The sequence below is a fragment of the Pleurodeles waltl genome, chromosome 6 (assembly GCF_031143425.1).
Source record: "Pleurodeles waltl isolate 20211129_DDA chromosome 6, aPleWal1.hap1.20221129, whole genome shotgun sequence".
In the NCBI taxonomy this organism is placed as follows: Eukaryota; Metazoa; Chordata; class Amphibia; order Caudata; family Salamandridae; genus Pleurodeles; species Pleurodeles waltl.
The window spans coordinates 982828679-982852483 of record NC_090445.1 but is presented as its reverse complement, the minus strand read 5'-3'; the positions used below and the strand labels follow the sequence as shown (position 1 = coordinate 982852483).

General features: G+C 45.0%; 1 protein-coding gene across 2 annotated transcripts in view; it reads left to right on the top strand.

Moving 5' to 3' along the window:
• Nucleotides 1-23805, top strand: part of SLC16A12 (solute carrier family 16 member 12) — a 511884-nt gene that overhangs the window by 440587 nt on the left and 47492 nt on the right. For both annotated transcript variants that reach the window (XM_069239860.1, XM_069239861.1), the window contains exon 7: nucleotides 833-1424. In XM_069239860.1, the coding sequence (XP_069095961.1) occupies nucleotides 833-1424 (592 nt within the window). The remainder of the gene's footprint in view (nucleotides 1-832; nucleotides 1425-23805) is intronic.

Here is a 23805-nt window from a genome sequence, read left to right as displayed (position 1 = left end):
AAGTATCTATTTTGTTCTCACTAGTGGAATTGGGTGTTTGTGTGCCTTAAAAATGTGTTCGAAGCATAAATGTAATCACACTGAAACAGACCCAGATGTTTAATGCAACAAATACCACTTTTTATTTAGGTGGGCAAAAAGTCCAGTATAGTATTTATAACATTTGCTTACCAGCCAATTAATCAAATGTTTAGAAGTAATTAGAATTAAAACAAAAATGGGATTTACTGCTAAAACGATGTTACAGTGGTCAATAATTGTAGCAGCCAATCCCAACTTTTACAATAACTTTAATGTAACACATTGAAATTATCAAGTTATAATGTATAAGTCTAGGACAAGACCAATTTACACACACACTGTCCCTAAAACCTACATTATGACAAAACCTTGAATATTGCCCTTTGCCACCAGAAGTATTTTATCAATACCTACAACTAAGCAATATCTGTAATATGCTATCGTATCTAAATGAACTAGTTATCCATGTTAAAGATTTCTAACATCTTGCATCCTTCACCAGTCTCGAATTCCAGATTATAAGCCCCTAGCAGTGAATATTTGCTAACAATTCTGAAACAGAAAACTGAATTTTATCATGGCTAATGAATTGTATTCAGAACTTGGCCACAGTGAACCGCCTAAAAATATGTGTTAATAATTCAGAAACTGAAAATTTAATTTTATTATGGCTAGTGAATTGTAATTCAGAACTTCGCCACAGTGAGCTGCCTGTAGTATACTGCCTTAATTGTGTCTGATGTTTAATAAGATAACACAATAGATGCTATATATAAATATGTTGGTCTAACATGTTGGCTTTCTTTTCCAGGACTCGGATTTGCACTTTGTTACAGTCCCGCAATAGCTATGGTTGGCAAGTATTTCAATGAACGGAGAGCCTTGGCAAACGGGATTGCCATGTCAGGGAGTGGAATCGGTACATTTGTTCTGGCACCAGTGGTACAGCTGCTCATTGAACAGTTTTCCTGGCGTGGAGCATTACTTATTATGGGAGGTTTTGTTTCCAACCTCTGTGTTTGTGGGGCACTGATGCGACCCATAGCAATCAAGGAAAAAAACAGGCACTCTCAAGAGGTTCTCAAGGAAAAATATGCCTCAGATCCAGAACTTAGAGATGAAAAACAGACTTCGGCATGTTCACCTCTACCTGAAGACTGTAATCATAAGAGCCTATGCTACTGCTCTCAGAAAGAATATCACTTTTTGTTGATGCCAGAATTTATAATATTAGCAACATCCTTTCTATTTCTAGCATATGGATGCAGTCCCCCTTTCGTCTACCTAGTACCTTATGCGCTAAGTGTTGGCGTGAGCAACCAAGAAGCTGCTTTCCTCATGTCAATTCTTGGGGCTGTTGACATTGTTGGGAACATCACTTTTGGATGGCTGACAGACAGAAGGTAATGTGACTTTAAACCCTTTGATAAATACTATTTTTATACATTTCTTTTGTTAAGATGGGTGAAAAAGAAAAGTGCCACACAGTCAACCTGTGAATAGATCTAATGGTGTTCCATCAACTGATGTGGAGAATTTATATGACTGAAATATGTTTTTTTGTGTTAGTCATAAAAGGTATTATCCCTTTACAGGATCAACATACCACTAATATTTTATGTAGCACATGTTTTAAAAGGAGTAGACTGAAGCACTCGTTCCTCATTACAAGTGACCTGGATTTATTTGTGAAAATTATTGCACGCAATAAAAACCAACATTGATGTGTACAGAATTTGTATGCAATAACTATCACTTATTCCAAATTTTGTTTGTATAATGAGACAGAATGTAACGATTAATTTCTTTCACCCTGTGAACAGCAGCGGCGGACAGGAAAAAAAATACCAGACCGCCTGCTCTAAATAGTACAGACACCCTGATGCCCTTACTTCAGTGACCTAACTCGCTGGGGCACCTCCATTGGAAAACTGACTGCCCACCAAACCCTTCGGTAAATCTGAGGGTTTAGCAGACAGTGTATTCCGTCACGTTTGCAAACTTTGTGATGGATTACTTTGCCTGCCAAACTTTAAATCAAGTCCAAAGTTGTAAATCAACACCAGTAGCTCTACAGCCATATAGAAATGTGTAGATTTGAAACGTTGTGATATTCGAGTATTCACAAAGCTTTCCCAGGTGACACCTTTCGAGCTGAGAAAATCGCAGGTCTCATTTGTAATCCTAGAAAACTTATCTGGATGGCTTTTTTTTGTTTTTTTGGTACTGATATTTCTCCAATGCAATTTGCATGGAATGTACTGCCACACAGTTTGTTAGTACCTTTGAGCTATTGCATAACTTTTTTATCTGCCAGAAAACTATTTTCTTCATCATAGAACAACTTCTCCTACAATACCACAAAGCCTGGTGGTATTACCTTCCATATCGCATCATGGAAAGGTATTTACAACTGTTTTTGACAGGATTGCCAGGTCTAGGTAGGCTAACCAAACCTTGGAACATGCAGTCTTGGTCTGCTTTGTGGGATGCTCTTGTGGCTTCAATTCATTCAGCCCCATGTCATTTTAAAGGTGGGGTGTCAAAGAGAATTGTAGATGGCATCTTATTGGGTCTTCATTGAGTCAGAAGACACTTAGGAACACGTATTGGTGATGTATGAGAAGTTTGTTAAATAGATTAGTTTTCCACTCCTGGCTCCATCTGCAGTGCTGGCCCCCAAAAGATCTCAAGATTTTCTGTCTCCTTTCTTGTAATTCGCTTGTTTAGTCATGACAAAGGGGGACACCATGCATTTGGACCATTATTGATTGTGTGTGTGTCTGTGTGTTTTTGCAAGCATGTGTGCGCGCTCACTTTTCGAAGGGCATGATTCCGATCTCTTTATGACTTGGTTATGTGTTTAAAGGAGCTTTTTATATTCCTGCTTTGGGAGAATGGTCCACTGGGGGAAGTTTGGCTGGCACACACATGGGAGATACCGAGAGAAAGTGAAGGAGCGATAGAAAAGATGAGAAGCAAAGCAAGCAAACACTTGAATATTTATTATATTTTGTAAACTGGGTGATATTTTTTTGGATTTGATGTACAAAGAGACTGGTAGCAAATTTGGTGCAGACCATTTGTGCAGTGTCTCTATATTGTGATTTAACCCATGTACCAATGGATTATGTTGCATAATCAATAGTTTTTTTAAAAACAAAGTTTTCTATTTGAAAGGACATTGTGGGGGAAAAGGCAGTGGTCCCGAGGACCACTCTGGTAAAGCATGACATGGTCCCCTTAGTTCCTCCATGGTAAAATGCACATTTTAACTTAGCATTTATTTTCTGCTGTGATCTTCTACATGGCTTTTCACTCATGAGATAATGTATTGAGCAATCACTTTACTTACAGCTTGTTTCTTTTACGTGTTGTTGCCATGCAGTCTGCACATGATGCCCTAAGTATTCTGATTGTCCGTAGAGAAAGCTCTGCATTTGTACACATATCATAGTATCAAGCCTTCACCTCTGACATGAGGTGACACGAACGGGGCTTGTATTATAAAAACTACCTCTGCGCCACATCCTGCAAAGGAGCACTACTGCTAGGATTATCCTGCAATACGACACACTGTGCCCGAGATGAATCTTGGCTGACTCTGATGCTGATTCTAACCTTTACCTTACACAGGACATTCACCTGGAGTACACCAGACTAGCTTCCTGGTATACCTTACCCAGGTATTGGGTGGTCAGGCTATCCCAATTGATCTGGCAGAGAGTACTCCCAGTATGCTCTCAATAGTAGGTAGTAACAGAAAGGAATATACCAAGATAATAACATTATTATGGTTGAACTGTTTATTTTTTTTAACCATTTTTGTAATGCTGGTTACCATGCTTTGTCGTGTTTGTCTAATAATTGTAGCTCATGTTTTGTCTCGCAAGAATAAGATTGTTACAATAAATCTTCTAAAAGACATTTTCACATCTTTCTTGTGTCTCATCTTGGGTGCGCAGTGTGGCAACAAAGGGGTAGATCTGTTCACACTATTTTCTTGGGAATCTGAGTAGTCGTGCTCGAGGTTGCAAAAACTATCTGGTACCCTAGTTTGTTTAGGGGTTTAGATGGGGCATTATGAGCTAGCTATGAACCGTGTAAACATTTCCTGATGGTATATGTGGACTCAGTCCCTCTATCCTGATTTTTATGTTGACCAGAAACACAGTCCTACTTGATTCGTAGGAACTCTATACCATGGCCCCACCAATGTTCTAGATCTGGTACTTATTTAATGGGTCCTGAGTAGTTGTTACTTGCCCAAGGTTCCCATTTTCACCGTTATTCGGAGACGTCAGTGGTGTTTGGGATTAATCCTCCTCAGATTAATAGGAAAATCCTATTTTAGACTGTAGGTTGTTCAAGCTTGAACCTTTAAAAGGATCATCCCACAATAGTGTTCCCTCTCTAAATCCTATTCTTTAATATGGAAAATGTAATCAACATTCCTGTTAATTGCAGAGAGGCTCTCACAACCTATTTGGCACAACAGTGACTCCCTCTCATGGGTGGGGAAATGACCTTTGTGGTAGAAGCCCATGAAGCATATAAATGCAAAGTTTTCTATTCATGGGTCAATTTTCCTGCAGTAGACGCAAATATACAAACATTACATACATACACTGAGGTGACAGCTCCCAATCAATACAGACTATATCACCATTTAAATATAGCATTAACATATCAGGAACATCACAATTGGTTCCAAGGCGCCTTCCATATGCTCTGCAAAACCCAAAACTGTGTCCCCTCAGTAATGATGGGGCGACTGCGCCCGTTTTAGCCTGCTACACACCATACCAAAATTTAGCAGCATTAAATCTGGTGAACTCCGTACCCCATACACAGGGTTGGTTCTACTATGTAGATGTCTTACCCATTTTGTTATGTGAAGAGTAACAACTGTCTCAGCCGGGGCTGTTGAAACTGTCCAGCCACTGTTAGCTATGCCTATAATTAGTCCTGTCACTATTAATGCAAATATGGGTAAGGGTCCCACCAGACGTGGGTGATATTGTTCTGGATTGCTCTAAAAATAAATCAGCTTGAATCATTGTTTCCCCATACGGGACACCAAGATAAACATAGGACTCCTACCATGTGCCTGACTACTGGTATGGTTCCTTCTATTGAAGATTGTGCCACCTGGCACACTGTTTTTGCTGCAGTATATACATTAACACATGGTACACTATCAATAGCTGTTGTGCCGGAGGTGCTAAAACAGATTCAAAATGAATATGGGGCTGCCCCTGCTCTGGACTTGGGGATGAAATGTATTGGCAACTTTGCCACAGTTTCCTTAATTATATTAGTTAATATTAAAGGGGAGGCAACAGCGCTGGCAGTACGCCAACAACTCGCACAAGTTCCTGTACAGGATCAAGAACACAAGTTGCCAAAAATTATTGCAGAGACCTATACAACTATAGGTTGAGATCATTTGGGAGCCAGGCCTAACAAGCCACAGCTTAAAGGCAAATCTGACCAGGATAGTTCCAAACAGGAACCTCAGTGCTCTAAAAAGTACTGGGGCAAACAAAAAAATAAAGCTAAAACAAAAAAACTGAGTGTATCTCGCAACTGGAACCCACTGAAAAACATTATAGAATTTGTGCAACCATGATACTCTTAAGCAGCTTGAGAGTTATCAGGGTACTGATAAACACCTTTCTTGTTCCTTTCTGGGCTCACCAGACAAACGCTCTGGCAGAAGAGGATGGTCTGGGCGCAGGCATGAACAGTATGTGAAACTAAAAACTGACTTTTCCACACAAGTGGGGCAGAGTTTTTATTGGTACAGATGGGGCAATGCTGGGTGGTAGGAATTTTGTGGATTCCTGCAGAGACAGAAGTTTACATCACAGAAATATAGGGAAAATACTTGACTTCAGGCAGATTTAGAGATTTGAAGGGCACTATGGGCAAGAAAATGGTGTGGGGTGCATGTGAACCACAATAACCTGGACTCCTCAGATGTCTAGTTTTCAAAAGTGTCTAGGTCTGGTAGGTTTTTCCAGATGGCAGCCTATGCAAGCTCGAAAAGTGCAGCCATTCACTATTGCAAGTGGGATGATAATGGGAGTTAGCCAAACTCATTTGTGTTTGAGGGCATTGCCATGCCCATTTTGGGCAGTTCTCACACCTGTGTATTAAAAAGAAAATCCCTGGTGCCTAGTGGGATTTCAGCCACCTAGGGGTAGATCGGGGGCTACTGCCCCCATCTTTGCCCGGGTGGGGGGCAGAAATACTTTAATCCCCATTTATTTTGGGTGGGGATATGGCCTTGCCCATTGTGGGCAGCCCCCACCCCTCTTTAGTATAAAAAATCCCTGGTGTCTAGAGGGCTTTCTCCTCTCCAGGAGGAGGGGGGCAGATCTGGGTAATAACCACCATCTGCGCCCCAGGGGGCAGAAAACCTGAACCCATGTGTGTCTGCATTGGCGTTGGGTGGGGGCATGGCCTTGCCCATTGTGGGCAGCCCTCACCCCTCTTATACAAAAACAAAATCCCTGATGTCTAGTGTGCTTTCTGCCACTCCCGGGGGTGCAACTCAGGGGTAAAATTCCCAATTTGCTTCCCGCAGGGAGCAAAAAGACTTTTCCCATTTGTGTCTGTGGTGTGGGGGCATTGCCATGCCCATTTTTTGGCAGCCCCTAACTCTACGTATTTAAAAAAAATCCCTTTGCCTGGGTGGCTTTCTGCCCCTAGGGCGGCAGATCGGGGGCTTTTGCCCCCATCGCCTCCCCAGGAGGGCCAGAAAGACTGAACTTGCCCAAAGAAGTTGGGGGGGGGGACAAAAGCCTTTGCCCAAGGGGCTGCTCCCACCTCCCTGGTGTCTAGCGGTGGATCCTGTTTTAGGATCACCCTCCTGCAGTGATCCCAAAGCATGGTTCCACTAGGGAAGTAATACCTCTTGCATCTGCTTTGGTGCTCAGGGGGCTGAGTTAGCCCCGTGAGCACTGAGGCAGTGAAAGTTAAATGAGCCAAACTCTAAATCAGGCCCTGTGTCTTTGAACCAACTTTGCAGACTCAATAATTCCTTCAATATGAACTAAAATACCCTGTGACATTATACTAATGGTTCAGCCTTCAATTGGCACCACAAAGCAATACTCTTCCGTCTGTGCAGCAGTATGTGGTGTCTTGAAAAATCGAAAATTCCAGGCAATAAATATGTTTACCTGGTCCCTAGGGGATTGTACAGGCCAGCTGGCTGAATTAAAAAGCACTGATTCTGGCACTAGAGAATAGGGATCCTGAATTCCCCACACAGATAGTGTGTGACTCATATTATTGTGTAATGTCTTATGATGAAAACTTGAATTTTTGGCACCTGAATGAATTCAGAGACGCCAAAGGGAATACTATCAAGCATAAACTTGCTATGGGGGAAGTGGTGCATCTTAAATATTGCTTGCCTCTGGCTCATTTCATTCATACATTAAGTCATCAGCGTGTTGGAATACATATTACAGGGAATTCACTGGCTGATGAAGCCACAAAAGCAGCATTCCAGAATGCTGTAATAGCTGCGATTACTTGTTCTCACATGAGCTGCAGTCACTGCTTCACACAGTGGTGCTCCTTTACCTAAAAAATATCTAGAAAAATATTCCTATCTGTTGAGTGTGTAAAATATTCCTTTTACAACATTCCCCGGGTGGGAGACCGAGTTATACCCAACCAGCTGTGACATTTGTCAACAAATTAAAAGTTCCACCAACCCACCACACGCACCGCTCTTAGTTTAAAAGAAACCCCTCCAATGTGTGTATTTAGATCACTGTGGACTTTTAAATTCTGATGGAGAATTTCTTTTCATTCTACTAGTTGTAGATTCATGTTCTAGATTCCTTTGTGTATGGTCACAGCAATCGGCTGACCACTAAACTGTTATTAAAGATTTGTAAGTCTTTGTGGGGACATATACTGTAGTGACATTCAGCTTGCACCACGGAACTGTGTTTGCCTCTTAGGCTTACAGGGATACCATGGAGCCCTGGCGTTGCTATACATTACTCCTCTTCCTATCATCCTGAGGAAAACTGGATAGTGGAAAGGACGAACTGCGACTTAAGCAGTACTTAACAGCTTGTGTATTAGTGTCAGGTCATAGTTGGATCCGTCACTTGTATGGAGTCCAGAGATCTTTAAATATTCTGCCTGGAAGAATTGTGGGAGGCCGGACACTCTACAAGGTACTTTTCAGCATCCAGATGTACATTCCAGATCTATATCTATATGAGGTCAAATGAGTTTTATTTGTTTTAGTACATCTGTTTTGACATATAAGTGGCTTCTGCTGTACTGTTCACTTCTCGGTCCGTCTTCCACTGGGTTTCACGTCGCTGTCTGTGTCTCGCTCTTACTGGGCTCCCAGGAGGCGCATGTGGAAAAGAATAAGATAAGGTATCAGTAAGTTCCTTTCCTTTATCACCTTGTTCTTTCTATTCCTACTCTTCTCTATTTTTCTCTCTGGTCTGAAGTGTTTTCCTCTCCTTCTCCTCTAGTGCTTTTCCTGTTCTTTATCGTTTACTTGGGACTTTTCTGTCGTTCGTTGTGGATTTCTGGGTTGTCTTTCTCTCTATGCACACTTTCCTTTTGTATTGTTCTCTTCTATTCTTTATCTTAATCCTCTTGGGTTGGCTTTTCCTCTCTATCTTTACCCCTTTGGTTCTCTTCTCTCTCTTGCTCTCTGACCCCTTCTGTCTCTTCTATCTGCTTCCTCTGTTTTCTTGGACTTCCTGTTGGTTGTTCTGTTCCCTCGTATTTCTTGCACGTTTTCTCCCTTTTTCCTATCTCCTACCCTTCTTTGTTGCCTTCCCACTCCTCCCTGCTTGTCCTCCCCACTCTCCCTTGTCCTCCTTTCCCCCTTGTCCTCCCTTCCCCACCTTCCCCTTTATTTCCTCCCCTCCCAACCGCCCTGGTTTCCCTCAGCAGGTTCCAGGACGCACCTGAGTGTGCCACGCTTCTCCTGAAGCGTGGCTGGAAGCTTCACAGTGCGCCTCCTGTGACGCCGTTGATGTTGCAGAGACCTCCAGGCACCCTCCTACTGGTTCCCGCCTCCACTTGCATTCTTGCTCCTTGTCAGTTTCCATGTCGGTCGTCCATCTTCCCGCTCTCATGCTTCTTCCGCTCTGCCCCTCTCCTTCCCCGCCGTCCGTCCTCTTATCCGCTGTCAGCTCTGGCACTCGAAATCCTTGCGGCGGCTCCTGTGACACCGGAAACCCCAGGGGATTTGCTGCCTCGTCCTTTAGTTCCGTGATAGCTCTGGCAGCGACAGCACATGTTGCATTTACGGATGGGCCGCGCAGCGCCGGCCCATCACACTAACAATTTGCGCTCTTAGAGGAATTGATTGACTTCTGTGACGAGTGATCAAATGAAATTACCAAACATGCTGCCACTAATGAAGTCCTGATTAAAGTACTCCATTGGCTTCTGGTGAAGTTCAAAGCTAAATCAGAAGTCCTTTGAAATTTACACAAGGCCTAAGGGAGCTATGTTCCCCCAGTGTGAATCAGTCAGGAATCCCCAATCAAATAACACTTGGACATTCTACTTTTCAAAGTTCAATCAAAAGGGTAGCTGTATGTCCATTTGAGTTTAGGCTACCCAATCTCTGAGAAGATAACCAATCCACTTTCTCTTTAAGAATCCCTAGAAACAGGGCTGTAGTTTCAGGGGGGACAGTTGGAGAGTTACACCCCCCTATTAAATGGATTCTCTATTAAATAGTTGGGTACAGGTGCTTCTGTCCGGCATGGTGAAGGGGTTGTCGGATTTCAACTAGGATTTTTACATGCACACACACTCTTGCTCTCTCTCTGTTTTGAAGTTCTTAAAACTGTTGGTTATTTTACAACATATTGGCCCTCATTCCGACCCTGGCGGTCATAGACCGCCAGGGTGGCGAATGACGGAAGCACCGCCAACAGGCTGGCGGTGCTTCATTCGTCATTCCGACCGCGGCGGTACAGCCGAGGTCGCCCAGCCGGGTCCGGCGGTTTCCCGCAGATTTCCCCCGGCTGGGAGAATCCTCCAGGGCAGCGCTGCAAGCAGCGCTGCCTTGGGGATTCTGACCCCCTTCCCGCCAGCCTGTTTCTGGTGGTTTTCACCGCCAGGAAGAGGCTGGCGGGAATGGGTGTCCTGGGGCCCCTGGGGGCCCCTGCACTGCCCATGCCACTGGCATGGGCAGTGCAGGGGCCCCCTAATAGGGCCCCATGATGCTTTTCACTGTCTGGCTAGCAGACAGCGAAAAGCACGACGGGTGCAACTGCACCCGTCGCACCGCCGCAACACCGCCAGCTCCATTTGGAGCCGGCTCCTGTGTTGCGGCCCCCATTCCCGCAGGGCCGGCCGGCGCTAACTTGGTTAGCGCCGGCCAGCCCAGCGGGAATGTCCGAATGCGGGAAGCGGTATTTTGGCCGCATGGAGGCCAAATGCCGGTTCCCGCCTGGCGGGCGAATCAGAATGAGGGCCATTGTCTTTTATGTAATCCTTTTCACTTCCTCTAGCCCCCTCATGCCATGCTGCTCATGTAAGATATTTTGGCAAGATATGACAGGTTGAATGTTGGAAAATTTGAAGCTCATAACCCACCCAAGTTTACTGACCAAGCTATGCCCTTGCCTAGAAATCTTGTCTTTTTAAACTAACTTTTGATGTTACTATATTGTTCAAACAAACTTTTGATTGCCTGAACAACCAATGCAACAATGGTGTAATCCTGCAGGACGGACCTACCTCAAATCTTGGCTAAACTCAATGTGACCTCAATATTCTGTATGATTTGCTCCCTCTTTTTCACTGCCAACCCCTTCTCTGCTGCCATCTTTACTGTAAACTTGGAAGAATGTCTCCTCTACCCCAGCAATTTCTATTGAAGCTTTTATCTCCTCCCTGTACCAGACTTGACCCACCTAGCATAGTTGCAACCTCACGAACGGGAATTCATCAACTCAAGGTATAGCTATATGTGTAAAAAGATCTCTGTAATGAGCGCAAGCTTAGGTGGTCAGTATGACAGTGGCACAACCAAGCTGTACTTAGGAGCTCAAACTACCATATCTTGTAGTTGATTCGGACCTGCAAAACTGGCCATATCCAGTAAATCCTGCAGTTTGCACTATTGCTACATAACCTGTGCTAAATTACTGCACCGTATAACGGAAGAGTCAGAACGGGATCTTTACCACATTAAAGGCCAGATGTAGCAACCGCGCAGTTTGCGCCATGCAAAAATGGCATTGCGATGCACATTCCCATTTTGCGAGTCGGTACCGACTCGCAAAATGGGAATGCGATTTGCAAATATGAAGGGGTGTTCCCTTCCTATTTGCGATTCGCACCGCGATGCAGAATTGCTTTGTGACCGCGAATGTGGTCGCAAAGCAATTCGCAGTTAGCACCCATGTAAAGTGGGTGCTAACTCATTCGCAAAAGGGAAGGGGTCCCCATGGGACCCCTTCCACTTTGTGAATGTCGCCCAAATTTTTTTTTCAGAGCAGGCAATGGTCCAATGGACCACTGCCTACTCTGAAAAAATGAAAACAAATGGTTTCATTTTTTCTTTTGTATTGCAACTCGTTTTCCTTTAAGGAAACCGGGCTGCAATACAAAAAAAAAAAAACTGCTTTATTAACAAAGAAGTCACAGACATGGAGGTCTGCTGTCTCCAGCAGGCCACCATCCCTGTGAGTGCAGGGAATTGCAAGGGGGTCGCAAATTGCGACCCACCTCATTAATATCAATGAGGTGGGTCTTTGCGACCCCCTTGCGATTCGCAGATGGTGTCATAGACACCATTCTGCATATGATTTTGCGACTTTTGCGACTCGCAAATTGCGAGTCGCAAAATCATATCTACCTACATCTGGCCCTAAAAATCTATTGCCTATGTGAAAACGAAATTAGGTGGTCATTCTGACCCTGGCGGTCTTTGACCGCCAGGGCGGAGGACCGCGGGAGCACCGCCGACAGGCCGGCGGTGCTCCAATGGGGATTCCGACCGCGGCGGTAAAGCCGCGGTCGGACCGGCACCACTGGCGGGGTCCCGCCAGTGTACCGCGGCCCCATTGAATCCTCCGCGGCGGCGCAGCTTGCTGCACCGCCGCGGGGATTCCGACCCCCCCTACCGCCATCCAGATCCCGGCGGTCGGACCGCCGAGATCCGGATGGCGGTAGGGGGGGTCGCGGCGCCCCTGGGGGCCCCTGCAGTGCCCATGCCACTGGCATGGGCATTGCAGGGGCCCCCGTAAGAGGGCCCCTACATGTATTTCACTGTCTGCTGCGCAGACAGTGAAATACGCGACGGGTGCAACTGCACCCGTCGCACAGCTTCCACTCCGCCGGCTCGATTCCGAGCCGGCTTCATCGTGGAAGCCTCTTTCCCGCTGGGCTGGCTGGCGGTCTGAAGGAGACCGCCCGCCAGCCCAGCGGGAAAGTCAGAATTACCGCCGCGGTCTTTCGACCGCGGAACGGTAACCTGACGGCGGGACTTTGGCGGGCGGCCTCCGCCGCCCGCCAAGGTCAGAATGAGGGCCTTAGTGTCTTGCTCCACCTGCTGGACAGAATTGTGAACTGCAAGATCAAAATCAAATCGATACACCCCAGGAAACTAGACCTTATTCTACACTTGGGAGAGAGGATTTGGACTGTATGGGGAGATAAGGACCCAAGCTAGAATTTGTTGTCTGAGAGAAATAATTGGTGAGAAACGCAATGGAGGGATAGATAGGATACAATCTCTAACTGTTACTAGTCATGGAGAAATAGAGCTGTCACAGAGTCTCAAACAGAGATCAGACAACAGAGGCTGAAAATCTGGCCGCCTGGGGCTATAGGACATGTACTATCTGCTGAGCCATATAGGGATGGCTCATTTTCTACGCATGTTTGCAGACCCATTCTGCTGATGAATGAAACAACGAAAACACAGTTAATTCTCACCTTCAATATGGATGTGAAGCTGTAAATAATTGTGTGATGCAAAGCCCCATTGCTTCTCAAATCCTAGGGGTGCACACACTACATGAAACACAATGTACAGTAACACAGCATCATATGTGCTGCATTATGATATGTACACATTAAAGGGACACACTGGGATGCATTCACAAACGCATTTATGACTGTAGGAAGTAGTATCACATGAGCTCTCTTTTCCGCACCCGTGCATGCCTTTGTGAATAAGCCCACAAAATCCAATTCCCTATTAGTAAAAGTGTAAAGAAGGCAGAGTCCTTTTTGTTTGTACTAATCTATGTGTGGGAATTCCTTGACTATCCCTAGTTTATTCCCATTTTAGATGTTATAAGGCCAATTCAGAAAGGTTTTTAAGTGTGCAGGATGTAGTACTAGATGAGCTGTACTTTATTTACTTCCAAATTATTTTTGTGAATAAGCCCCCGAGTGTATACGGTTTGAACAAACCTATGCCCCACCTCATCACAGCACTTCATAAACGACTAAAATAAAATTTGTTAATGCACAAAAATAAAGTAGGGTCCAGTAATACATTTCAAACTGGTTTGTGTGGAATGGCTATAAAATTATTATTTGAGACTAGCAAAAGCGTTGAACTCTAGCAATTGCATATGTTTGATATTTCGTGGGCTGATTCTTGGTAAAACAATTTTGGTATTTATTGCAAAATTGTAACAGTCCTTGCAAAACTTGAAATATTAGTCTGGGTCAAGGCCTTGCAAACTGAAGTTAGATGTCATTGACAAAATAAGGAAAACAATACAACATGGTGTAACGTGCATAGTTGTCAAAATAAGCGGAATTGGTGTCTAGTTCCACAAAATGAAGACTGCATTTTTCTGGGGTGATAGTCCTTAAATGCTGCAAAAGATACTTTAGCGCTAAGACAACCTAATGAATCTGCCATGCACAGTGCATATATGTGATAGAATGTGTGGATGTATGGAATGATGTTGCACATTGCATAATTGTGTAATTTGTTCTAATGATTTCCATGTTTTTCCTGTTGAACATTGTTAAAGCAAAGACCGGTGATTTGTGCCCAGGTAGTAATCCCATTATGAGCACAAGTAGGAGTATATGCCCAAAACGGAATGTAAGGGCCCATTGTGATCAAGGCCTATGTGCATTAAAGTATTTTTACCATTACCAAGATTGATGACATATCCTGCCAAATTAGGCTAGAAAAGTCAATTAACCGCCCTACACCCCAAGCTTAGGGTTCAGTACCATGAGTTTTAATGAGGAAATAGAAGAAGAGCACGAGGAAGCAACCAAAGAGTTAAGAAAAATCTGGGAAAACTGGAGATTAAGAGCAAATGAAGAGTTAACACAAGCAATATTACATGATATATTGCAAAAATCTGATACCCTATAGTTTCTAAGTAGGCAGTGTTATCCACCAACAAGAAAACTGATGAATCAAACATAAGGTTTCTTTTACAATTCCCTCCCCATCTCAGCATGCAACAACTGTGAGCAAATGTGCAAGCAGTGCATACACCAGTCCGTTTATTCGATCCTCCATAAAGAGTTATCATGGGACTACAGATACATTATTACAGATTTCTGCAAGAAGATGTGTTTAAAAATTACAAAACTTAGCATTCTGCTTTCAAATGGACATAAAACATACACATGACTGCTGAAAAAAAAGATGGACTATGTGACTGCAAACTGAAAAAGAAGCAGCGAAATAAGGCATACCTTACAATGGGCCCAGCATCACACATACTCAATCACTGAAAAATATTTAATTTAAAAATTAAGTTTGTGCCGTAGCACTTTTCTATGCTGTGCTACATTTAAAATACATTTTAAGAATTAATTTACATTAATATATAGCATAAAATTATGTTTTACCGAGCTTCCCTTTACCATAGGAAGAGCTCCACCCTGTGGAGTCTCCCTACATTAAATTATCCGGTAAAGTAAAAACGTGTATTTAAGTAAAAACAGATTAGGAAAAATATTTTTTGTTATTAGGTTATTATTTTGAGAGGCAATCACCAACTTCAAGGAATAATAGCACTAAGTTTCCAGGATGAACCCTAAAGTCACTAAATTAGCCTGAGCTCAACCTTCGGTTAACGATAGCACAAAGGAGATGGGCATAACTTAGGGCAATGTGTAAAGTAACTATGCAGAACTAAAACAGTAATAAAATAAAAAAAACAATATGAGGAACTGTAGATATGATTTTTTAAAAAAGTTTTTAGTAAAAATGGCATCAAAACCACTATGTGCTAATGATAATCTATGAATGTGGTAGACCAGGACCTAGGCAATCAATCAATCAATCAATAAATCATAGCATTTGTAAAGCTCATTACTCACCCGCGAGGGTCTCAAGGTGCTGAGGAGGGGGCTGCTACTGCTCGAACAGCCAGGTCTTGAGGGTGTCCTGAAGGTTAGCAGGTCCTGTGTCTGTCGCAGGTGGATAGGAAGGGTGTTCCACGTCTTGGTGGCGAGGTGGGAGAATGATCTACCACTGGCGGTCGTTCTATGGATGCGTGGAATGGTGGCGAGGGCAAGGTCTGCGGAGCGAAGCTGGCGGGTCGGGTGTAGAAGGTGAGTCATCTGTTGAGGTTACCTAACATCTTTGGCCAAAAGTCCAAGTCCATAAAATTTGTTGCCATTGACAAGCATGTCAGTCTTGCTAGCCTTGAGTTTGAAAAGGATTTCTTGCATTGAATCGGTAATGGCTGTGTGACATTACTTTAATGTTACTGCTGCAGAGTGGTTCCTGATGCCTCATGCAGAAAAATCTTGGTCTCACCCACAAAGATAAACTGAAAAGGTTATCCTGAAGACTCATGAGGACATCTAAGAGCATTGGACTGAAGGATGAACTGTGACACAGCCCAGATGACAGCTTGGGGCAGGGTGAGAAAGGGCCAATGCCACCTGCTGGGAACATATAGTTAGAAAGGAGCAAATCATTCTAACACCTTAAACTTAACAACCACTACCAAACCCCAATTACTTCAATCCCCTCAACTAAAAATAATTACCTCAATCGCCTCAGCCAAATAACATGGTCAGTGGTGGCAAATAACACTGAAAGAGACAAAAGGAGAATGGGGGAGAATCTACACCAGTCTCCTGCTTGGTGGAGTTCATCATTCATGGCTAGTAGGACAGATTCACAGCTTCTTCGCAGTCATAACACTACTGAGAAGGAACTGAGTGTCGCTGCTTTTATAGGAACACTTTCAGTTGTTGGTCCGCGACAGACTCAACCAGTTTGTATGGCAGTATGGTAGGTTAGAAAATGTGTGGTAGGTACCTATATCTCAGATGTTTTCATGGTTTCTTCAAAAGAGACACCACAAATCGTTATTGAAGACTGCTGGGGCAAGGGTCAAGCTCAATGAGTTCTTGTTCCTTAGGGTCACTATGTGTTCAATGGCGCATGGAATTTCCTTCAACTATGGGGTGTAAAGCTCTAAGCAAGGCTCTGGCATGGGCACTGCAGGGGCCCCCGTAAGAGGCCCCTAAATGTATTTCACTGTCTGCTGCGCAGACAGTGAAATACGCGACGGGTGCAACTGCACCCGTCGCACAGCTTCCACTCCGCCGGCTCGATTCCGAGCCGGCTTCATCGTGGAAGCCTCTTTCCCGCTGGGCTGGCTGGCGGTCTGAAGGAGACCGCCCGCCAGCCCAGCGGGAAAGTCAGAATTACCGCCGCGGTCTTTCGACCGCGGAACGGTAACCTGACGGCGGGACTTTGGCGGCCGGCCTCCGCCGCCCGCCAAGGTCAGAATGAGGATTCCGACCCCCCCTACCGCCATCCAGTTCCCGGCGGTCCGCCCGCCGGGAACCGGATGGCGGTAGGGGGGGTCGCGGGGCCCCTGCAGTGCCCATGCCACTGGCATGGGCACTGCAGGGGCCCCCGTAAGAGGCCCCTAAATGTATTTCACTGTCTGCTGCGCAGACAGTGAAATACGCGACGGGTGCAACTGCACCCGTCGCACAGCTTCCACTCCGCCGGCTCGATTCCGAGCCGGCTTCATCGTGGAAGCCTCTTTCCCGCTGGGCTGGCGGGCGGCCTGAAGGCGGCCGCCCGCCAGCCCAGCGGGAAAGTCAGAATTACCGCCGCGGTCTTTCGACCGCGGAACGGTAACCTGACGGCGGGACTTTGGCGGGCGGTCTCAGCCGCCCGCCAAGGTCAGAATGAGGGCCATAATGTTTATTGTACAGGTGTGGGAAGTTTCACCCTGTTTATCTACTGTGTTATGGACGATGTTTTTCAGCAGTTAGTAGGGAAAGTAATGGATATATTTCATCTTTATGTGCAACCGGGTGTCCACTGCCCCTATTATTATTCTTTTATTGGTGCAGTCATTTTCAGCCCCAACCACCAAAATGAAGTCGGAGTCACTGTTTATCTTAACTACTCAAGTGTGTATTTTCACCTGTCCCCATCGCAAAGTGAACTATTTGAACAGGAAATCAGTTAAATGGTAAAATCTTTGTAGGTTTATGTGTAGGGATCAAACAAACAATAGTTAACTGTGTTGTTGGGTTTGTGTAATGCACAGTGGATTTAACTTTGCTGTGCAAAAACTGCCCTCAGTTGATTCGAATAATTCTAATCAAGAGTTTTCTTTCATAGACGTAAATGAGATTGTCTGAATATTGACCGCCGAGCGACAAAAAAATAATTTTCCAAAAGCCACATTTTGCAAATTTCTGCACGTTACACATGCACAACATAAACCAGGGCAGAGCGAGTTATTCCCTCCCCCCTTCTTTTTCATTCTTTCTGACTCTTGCTCCCTCCTCCCTCTCTCTTTATACGCGCGAGCGCGCATGTATGTGCGCCATGTAGGCGTGGCAGTGAGAATAAATACAGCTTAATAACACATTATTTGGAGCAACTATACTAAAACACAGAAAAGGACAGCAAAAATTGAGATGAGAAAAAAAACGATTTACTGCCCAAAGATTGCAAGTAGCAATAAATTACTTTAGACTTGGAAATAACTCTTTTAAAAGCCATGAGGTCTCTTTGATGTGATTTTACCTTACTGCACACATTTAACCCCTCTCGTCCTGGTTTTGGTTCAATATCTTTTGTTAAAACAAGTACTCATGAAAAATACCACATTATAACCATATACACAGATGCAGGAGCATAATATGCTATTTTGTACCATTGCTGAGGGAGCGAGGGGCATCACTATTTACTACAGCCTTCGTCTCTAGTGAGTTATGGACCTTCCCCACATTCAACAATGTTAATAAATAGCATTACAGCTCTCCTTCTATCCATTATGTGATATCCTCTATTCAGCTGGTGACTATGTCAAGGGAGCTGATATGTGTTATAGAAATCGCCAACTTGTGGGTTGGTAGGTCTGCTGCACCGCAGAGCACTCTGTTCCACTTCTTATGTAAACTATAAGCCATGTACTAATTGCACTTCTCTCCAGGTTAGAGGCTTTAAGGCTTGTAGATAACAATGCTATTCCTGACCTATGTGGAGCAAGGGAAGAGAGACTGAAGGCCCTTTGCTCCCAGACAGCGCCTATAAAGGCAGCAAGTGTTCTCCCACTAGTTTGATAGTGTTGAGGGTAGTCTGCAAATGTGAACTCAGGAGCTGTGTTCACATCTTGTACATACCTTCACCTCACCGGTGGTTTAATGCAGGCTGCAGCACTCTGGAGCGCTTTGAGGCACCTTTTCTAGGCCCCTCCCAGATTTAGCCTAAGGTCCGTGGATACGTGTGATATGGCAGTCTCAGGGGCATCTCACCACATTCTGCAGATAGTCCCATCATTTTGTGTTATGCCACTGGCCCTAGAGATTATATATTTGGGATTTGCGGTCATCAAGAAGGCACCCAAAATCCTATAAAGGACATGTTGGCCCTCCCAAACTGTGCAGACACAATTTTGTGGATCTGAACCCAGGTGTGGTGTATCAACAGTGAATTTATTCTTCAGTGATTCGAGTTTCATGTAGTTTGCAAGGTACTGAAACGAAAAGCAAAACAAAAATCATGTATCTGGAATGCTTTACTGTTGGTTAATGCTTACTTGTATCATAAATAGTTTCTGCTTGCTGCCACTAACAAAGAAAACCAATGGTGCTGAAAGGAATTCCTGCAGAACCTTTTAAGTCTGCTCTATAGATTTCATCTTAGTTAATACAGATTAGATAAAAACAGGAACCTAGCAGCTGAACGGTGCAGCAGAAGGACAGCAGAGTGGCTTGGAAGGGGCTTTAACAGTCTCTGAGTACAATAAACCACTTTCACACTGAACCGCACCATAAAGTGTATAGTGAAAACCATGGGAGCCCAACAGATGTGAGGATGCTCTGTAATGTCAGCCTTTGGAGAACACTAGTGGGTGTCAAGGCACTTGTATATCTGTGGGGTGGCCCTGCTGAGCTCCCAATGCTATCAGTTGATCGGGACTCTCTTGTCGCCACATTTCACCGGGGTTGGGAGAAACACTAAGGGATGATTCACAAAAGTAAACTTAGACTTTTGGTCTAAGTTTAGACCAAAAGTCCAAGTTTACTACTTTTTGGTATTCACAAAGGTAAGTTTCGAGTAGTATCTTTACACCAACACTGAGGTGGAATCTTCGCACTCGGGGCAGAATCTCTGCTCCGAGTGTGGAGATTCCATTCCTCACTCTTAGTGTACTCTCCACACCCGGAGTGGAATCTCCATACTCAGGGTGGATCTCCGCCCCAAGTGCGGAGATTCTGCCCTGAGTGCTGACCATAAGATACTACTCGTAACTTACCTTTGTTAAAAGTCGGAAACTTAGACTTTAATCTAAACTTAGACCAAAAGTCTACATTTACCTTAGTGAATCGGGCCCCTTATCAAGATTTAAAAGGTAATGCAGTGCTTGTGGTTGTCTGTACTAATAAGAGTTCATTACTACCCAAATAAGCCCCTTTTAACATCCTTCCATCTTTGCCTTCTTTGCATACATTATGCCTAGCACAGGCAGAATGTAGCACAAAGGGTTGCAAAGCAGCGCAATGCATGAATTGCTCCAATTTGTAAATATGGTGTGGTGTTTTTGGCTATCTAATGCCACATTAGCGTAAAAAAATAATGCTAATGTATTGTTAGGATGGCGCTAGGGGCTCTTAAATCAGCAACACCCACTGTTGTCCGACCTTTGTCTAAAAACTCATGCCAGGAATGTGCTGAACTTTTCAAAATATGCACAGATCTAGCAGCACATGGGCATGCATTTGTCAAAATAAAATGAGCCCTCAAACTGGAAACCCAGTAGGTGGAAGTCTTCTGGGATCAGAGGAAGGAACTGGAAGGCAGATTTTATGTCTTACTTTACTAGCAGCTTCCCAGGCCCTAACTCATGCAGTATCCTGATTGCTTTTTCAAGGGAGGTGTACATGATGGTGCACAAGGCCCCATCAATAGCTTCAATAGCTTCATTCACAATCTGCCCCTTGGGTGCAGGAAGGTTGTGTATCCCCTGGCTATTTTGTGGGGGACTGCCCCCTAGGGAGGAGCATACAAAATTCTCAAGTGGGATAGCTGCGAAGGGGACACCACTCTCCCCAGGTTCCTTTCTTTGAGAATCTTAGCCCTGGCAATGCTGTGTTTGTACCTGAGTGACTGTTGATTCTTGCAGTATGGTACACCTACACACCCCTTTGCTTGGATCCTAAAACCGTGGTTTGTTTACACATATATACAAGAACATTTTAATCAATTTGTGCACAGTAATCCCCAAATTTTACATCTTTGCTTACAGAGATTAAACCCTAGCCTTAGCAGAGGCGCTAGTACATTTGTTAAGATTAACAGATGTACTAGCGCCTCTGTGAAAGCTAGCCTTGCTTCCTACAGAGCCTGTTATGTCATAGGGTTATTATAGACATTAAGCTACAACTACGTTGCCTGCCAATTAACAGGAGAGCCTTGATCAGAAGGGGTGGCCATTCCTGATTTTTAGTGCCTCTATACTTACAATTTTTTAAACATTCTGCTTCCAGGTGAGATTGCAAGGCACAGAAGGAACAGCAATGCTTAAATTTGCATGTCCCAGGGGTCTGGTACAGGATATTGCATTAAAATCCCAACAAGATTCCTTCTTCCCTACTCTTCCCGGGTTGCCACCCGCCCCTACCCGAAAGGGCTGAATAGGGGGTGACTCTAAGGTGCTGGGTCTTCACAAAGCATAACCAGGTGTTCATATCTATCTGATCTCATGCCAGCGTGGGCCTAGTGGCCTTAATTCTTCGAAACTCTTTATCATAGTTCCTCTAGACAATGCCATCAAACTCATAATACGTGTACACTATTCTATTCTGGTAGCATGCTAATTGTGCTCCCATGTTCGGAAAACGCTCTGCTATAACAGCTTGGAAAATTGTGAATCCTTTCACCCAGTTCAGTAACATCTCCTCCACCCTCTTTTTGTAAGGCCAATGACAGCAATACATAGAAAGGGAGCACCCTTTGCACCCTTTCAGGACTCTCTGCAATCAGTTCACAAACGTCAACATCACTTCCCTTCCAACTTTTTTCTTTTATATCCAATTGCACATGCCTACCCAACTGATCATGTTCGTAATGGACATCCCCCTGCACAGCGCTCAGCAATGATACCCGGGTACGTGAGACAGGAGAGGAGCCCCCACCACCACTGATAGTGTGGGGGCATGCAACTTGCAAATGAAGTACCAAGACTTGTTGTCCCCTGCACCGGCTGCTTTGCCAGACCAACCTGCGATGCTCCGTTGGTCCCCATCATTGGAGTGCCTGTGCTTTGGCACCTTGTACCCTGGCACCATCAAGGTGGGCCACCATCCTCCTGGCCCTCTCAACATTGTCACCCTCAGCCACATCGGCTAAAGCTCCCCTCATCGTAGGAGAGGACAATATCCCAACTTTAGAGAGCCAAGGCAAAACACTTGCTAAGTTAGCAACCACAGCAGGCTGACTAACATTCCCCCTCCGGAGTAACCCCAATCGCCATGCAACTGTTTCCATTTTTGACAATGATATCACTCACTGCTGCCACCATCACAGTTAAAACCCTCCCTTGTGGAACTACATTGTTGGCGGTGGCTACTGACAGCATCTGCAAGGGTACTCTAGGAGTCCCACTTCCATCCCTAGCAGGTCCCTGACCTCTACCTCGCTTCTTAATAGGCAGAAATGCCACCCTGGGTCCAACCCCCGCTTTTCTAGGTCCCTCTGCCGGAGCCATCAGTTCACTAGATTGGCCCACAAGGGCCTGCGGGTGCAAAGTGTTGAAATCTTATCTATTACATCCATCCTGCGCATCGATGCCACTTGGTATCTTTCCCGTGGGCTTAGACTTAAACCAGATGAAAATGCTGTCCACAAAGCTTCTGCTGTAGCCTGTGGGGCAAAATCTCTTAATGCCAAAGTACCAAAAGCCCAACAAGAGCCCACCAACAGAAATCAGGCTAAAATCACAGTTCTGACCTGGCCTATTCTAACTGCGCTGGAGCTAAGAAGAATGCACAGAAATTGTCGCAAAAACGCGAATACTATGACCAAGTTAAATCCTTAAACTGTAGCGCATAGCAAGCCCCCTTATGCTACGCCCAGCCTGGCCCCCACACCAAATGTCAGACAAAAACACTATGCTTCACCAGCTCACACACCTGCACGAACAGGCCACCACTTTATCAGCCTTTTGCCCCTAAACATAACATGCCCTTAAGATCCCGCATATCCCTTTACCTCCACAGCCCAATGTGCCACCAGTGCTGCCCCACGAAGTGCAATGCAGCACGAATTGCACCTTGGGTCGGCGACAAGCTCTTGAGCCTGTGCGGCTCACAGAGGCACCTGCTGGGAGCTGTGGCGGCAGTGTTTGCAGTGAAGAGTACTGGACCTGCAATCAAAAAAGGGGATAGCAGAGAGACAGCGAAACAGCGAGTGTGAAAAAGAGACCCACTCGCCGCCTTTTGGCGCCTTTTATGGGCGGGGCTGTGTACACCTGAAACAACCGTAGAAGCACTCCAGTGCTTCCAGGATCATGCCCCTGCCATTCAATACCTCCACAAACCTTATTACCCCAGAAGGAGGCCACCAATGCTTCCAGCATTGCGGCCCTGCCAGCTAATCCCTCCAGGACCCCAACCAAGGGTCGATGCGGCTCACGGCACACCCATGGTTTGGGCCACGGCTTGCTGCCACATGTACAGCTCCATGAGTTGGGGGAGCCTCTGCAATATTCAATGTACTGCAGCACGTTACAAGGTTTCTATGCACTGAGTGAGGATGGACTGAGTAGCCAAGTCGAACCAATCAACTCTCAGCTACTCAGAAGGCATAAACGGAAAATTGCATGATGTGTTTTCAGGACCCATTCAGTGACGCAGTCAGTTTAGTGTAAAAGGCCATTTATTTAGGACCGGATTGCAACTTATACATAACTTTTATCAAACTTTCAACAATAACCCCAACTTTTTAACCCCACCTTTAAACATTATCATCGCTCATCCTTTCAACCCCTCCCTTCATGTTACACTTCCATACCCCCACACATTCCCCTTTTCCTTTCATGCCCTACCTGTTTTGGGCATCCCCACACTCTCATCCTTCACCTGCTTCTTTCCCCCCCTGGAAAGGTGGCCAGGCCCACCTCTGACTCTCCACCCTCCCCCATCTAGTACTACTCAGCACAAACCCACTTGGTATTTTGCTGCCCCACCACGAACACTACTGCAACATATTTCCATCATACCTTTTCCCTGAGCCACATCTTTTTGCCCCATAAACAACCTACAAGTAACCTCAAATCCGTA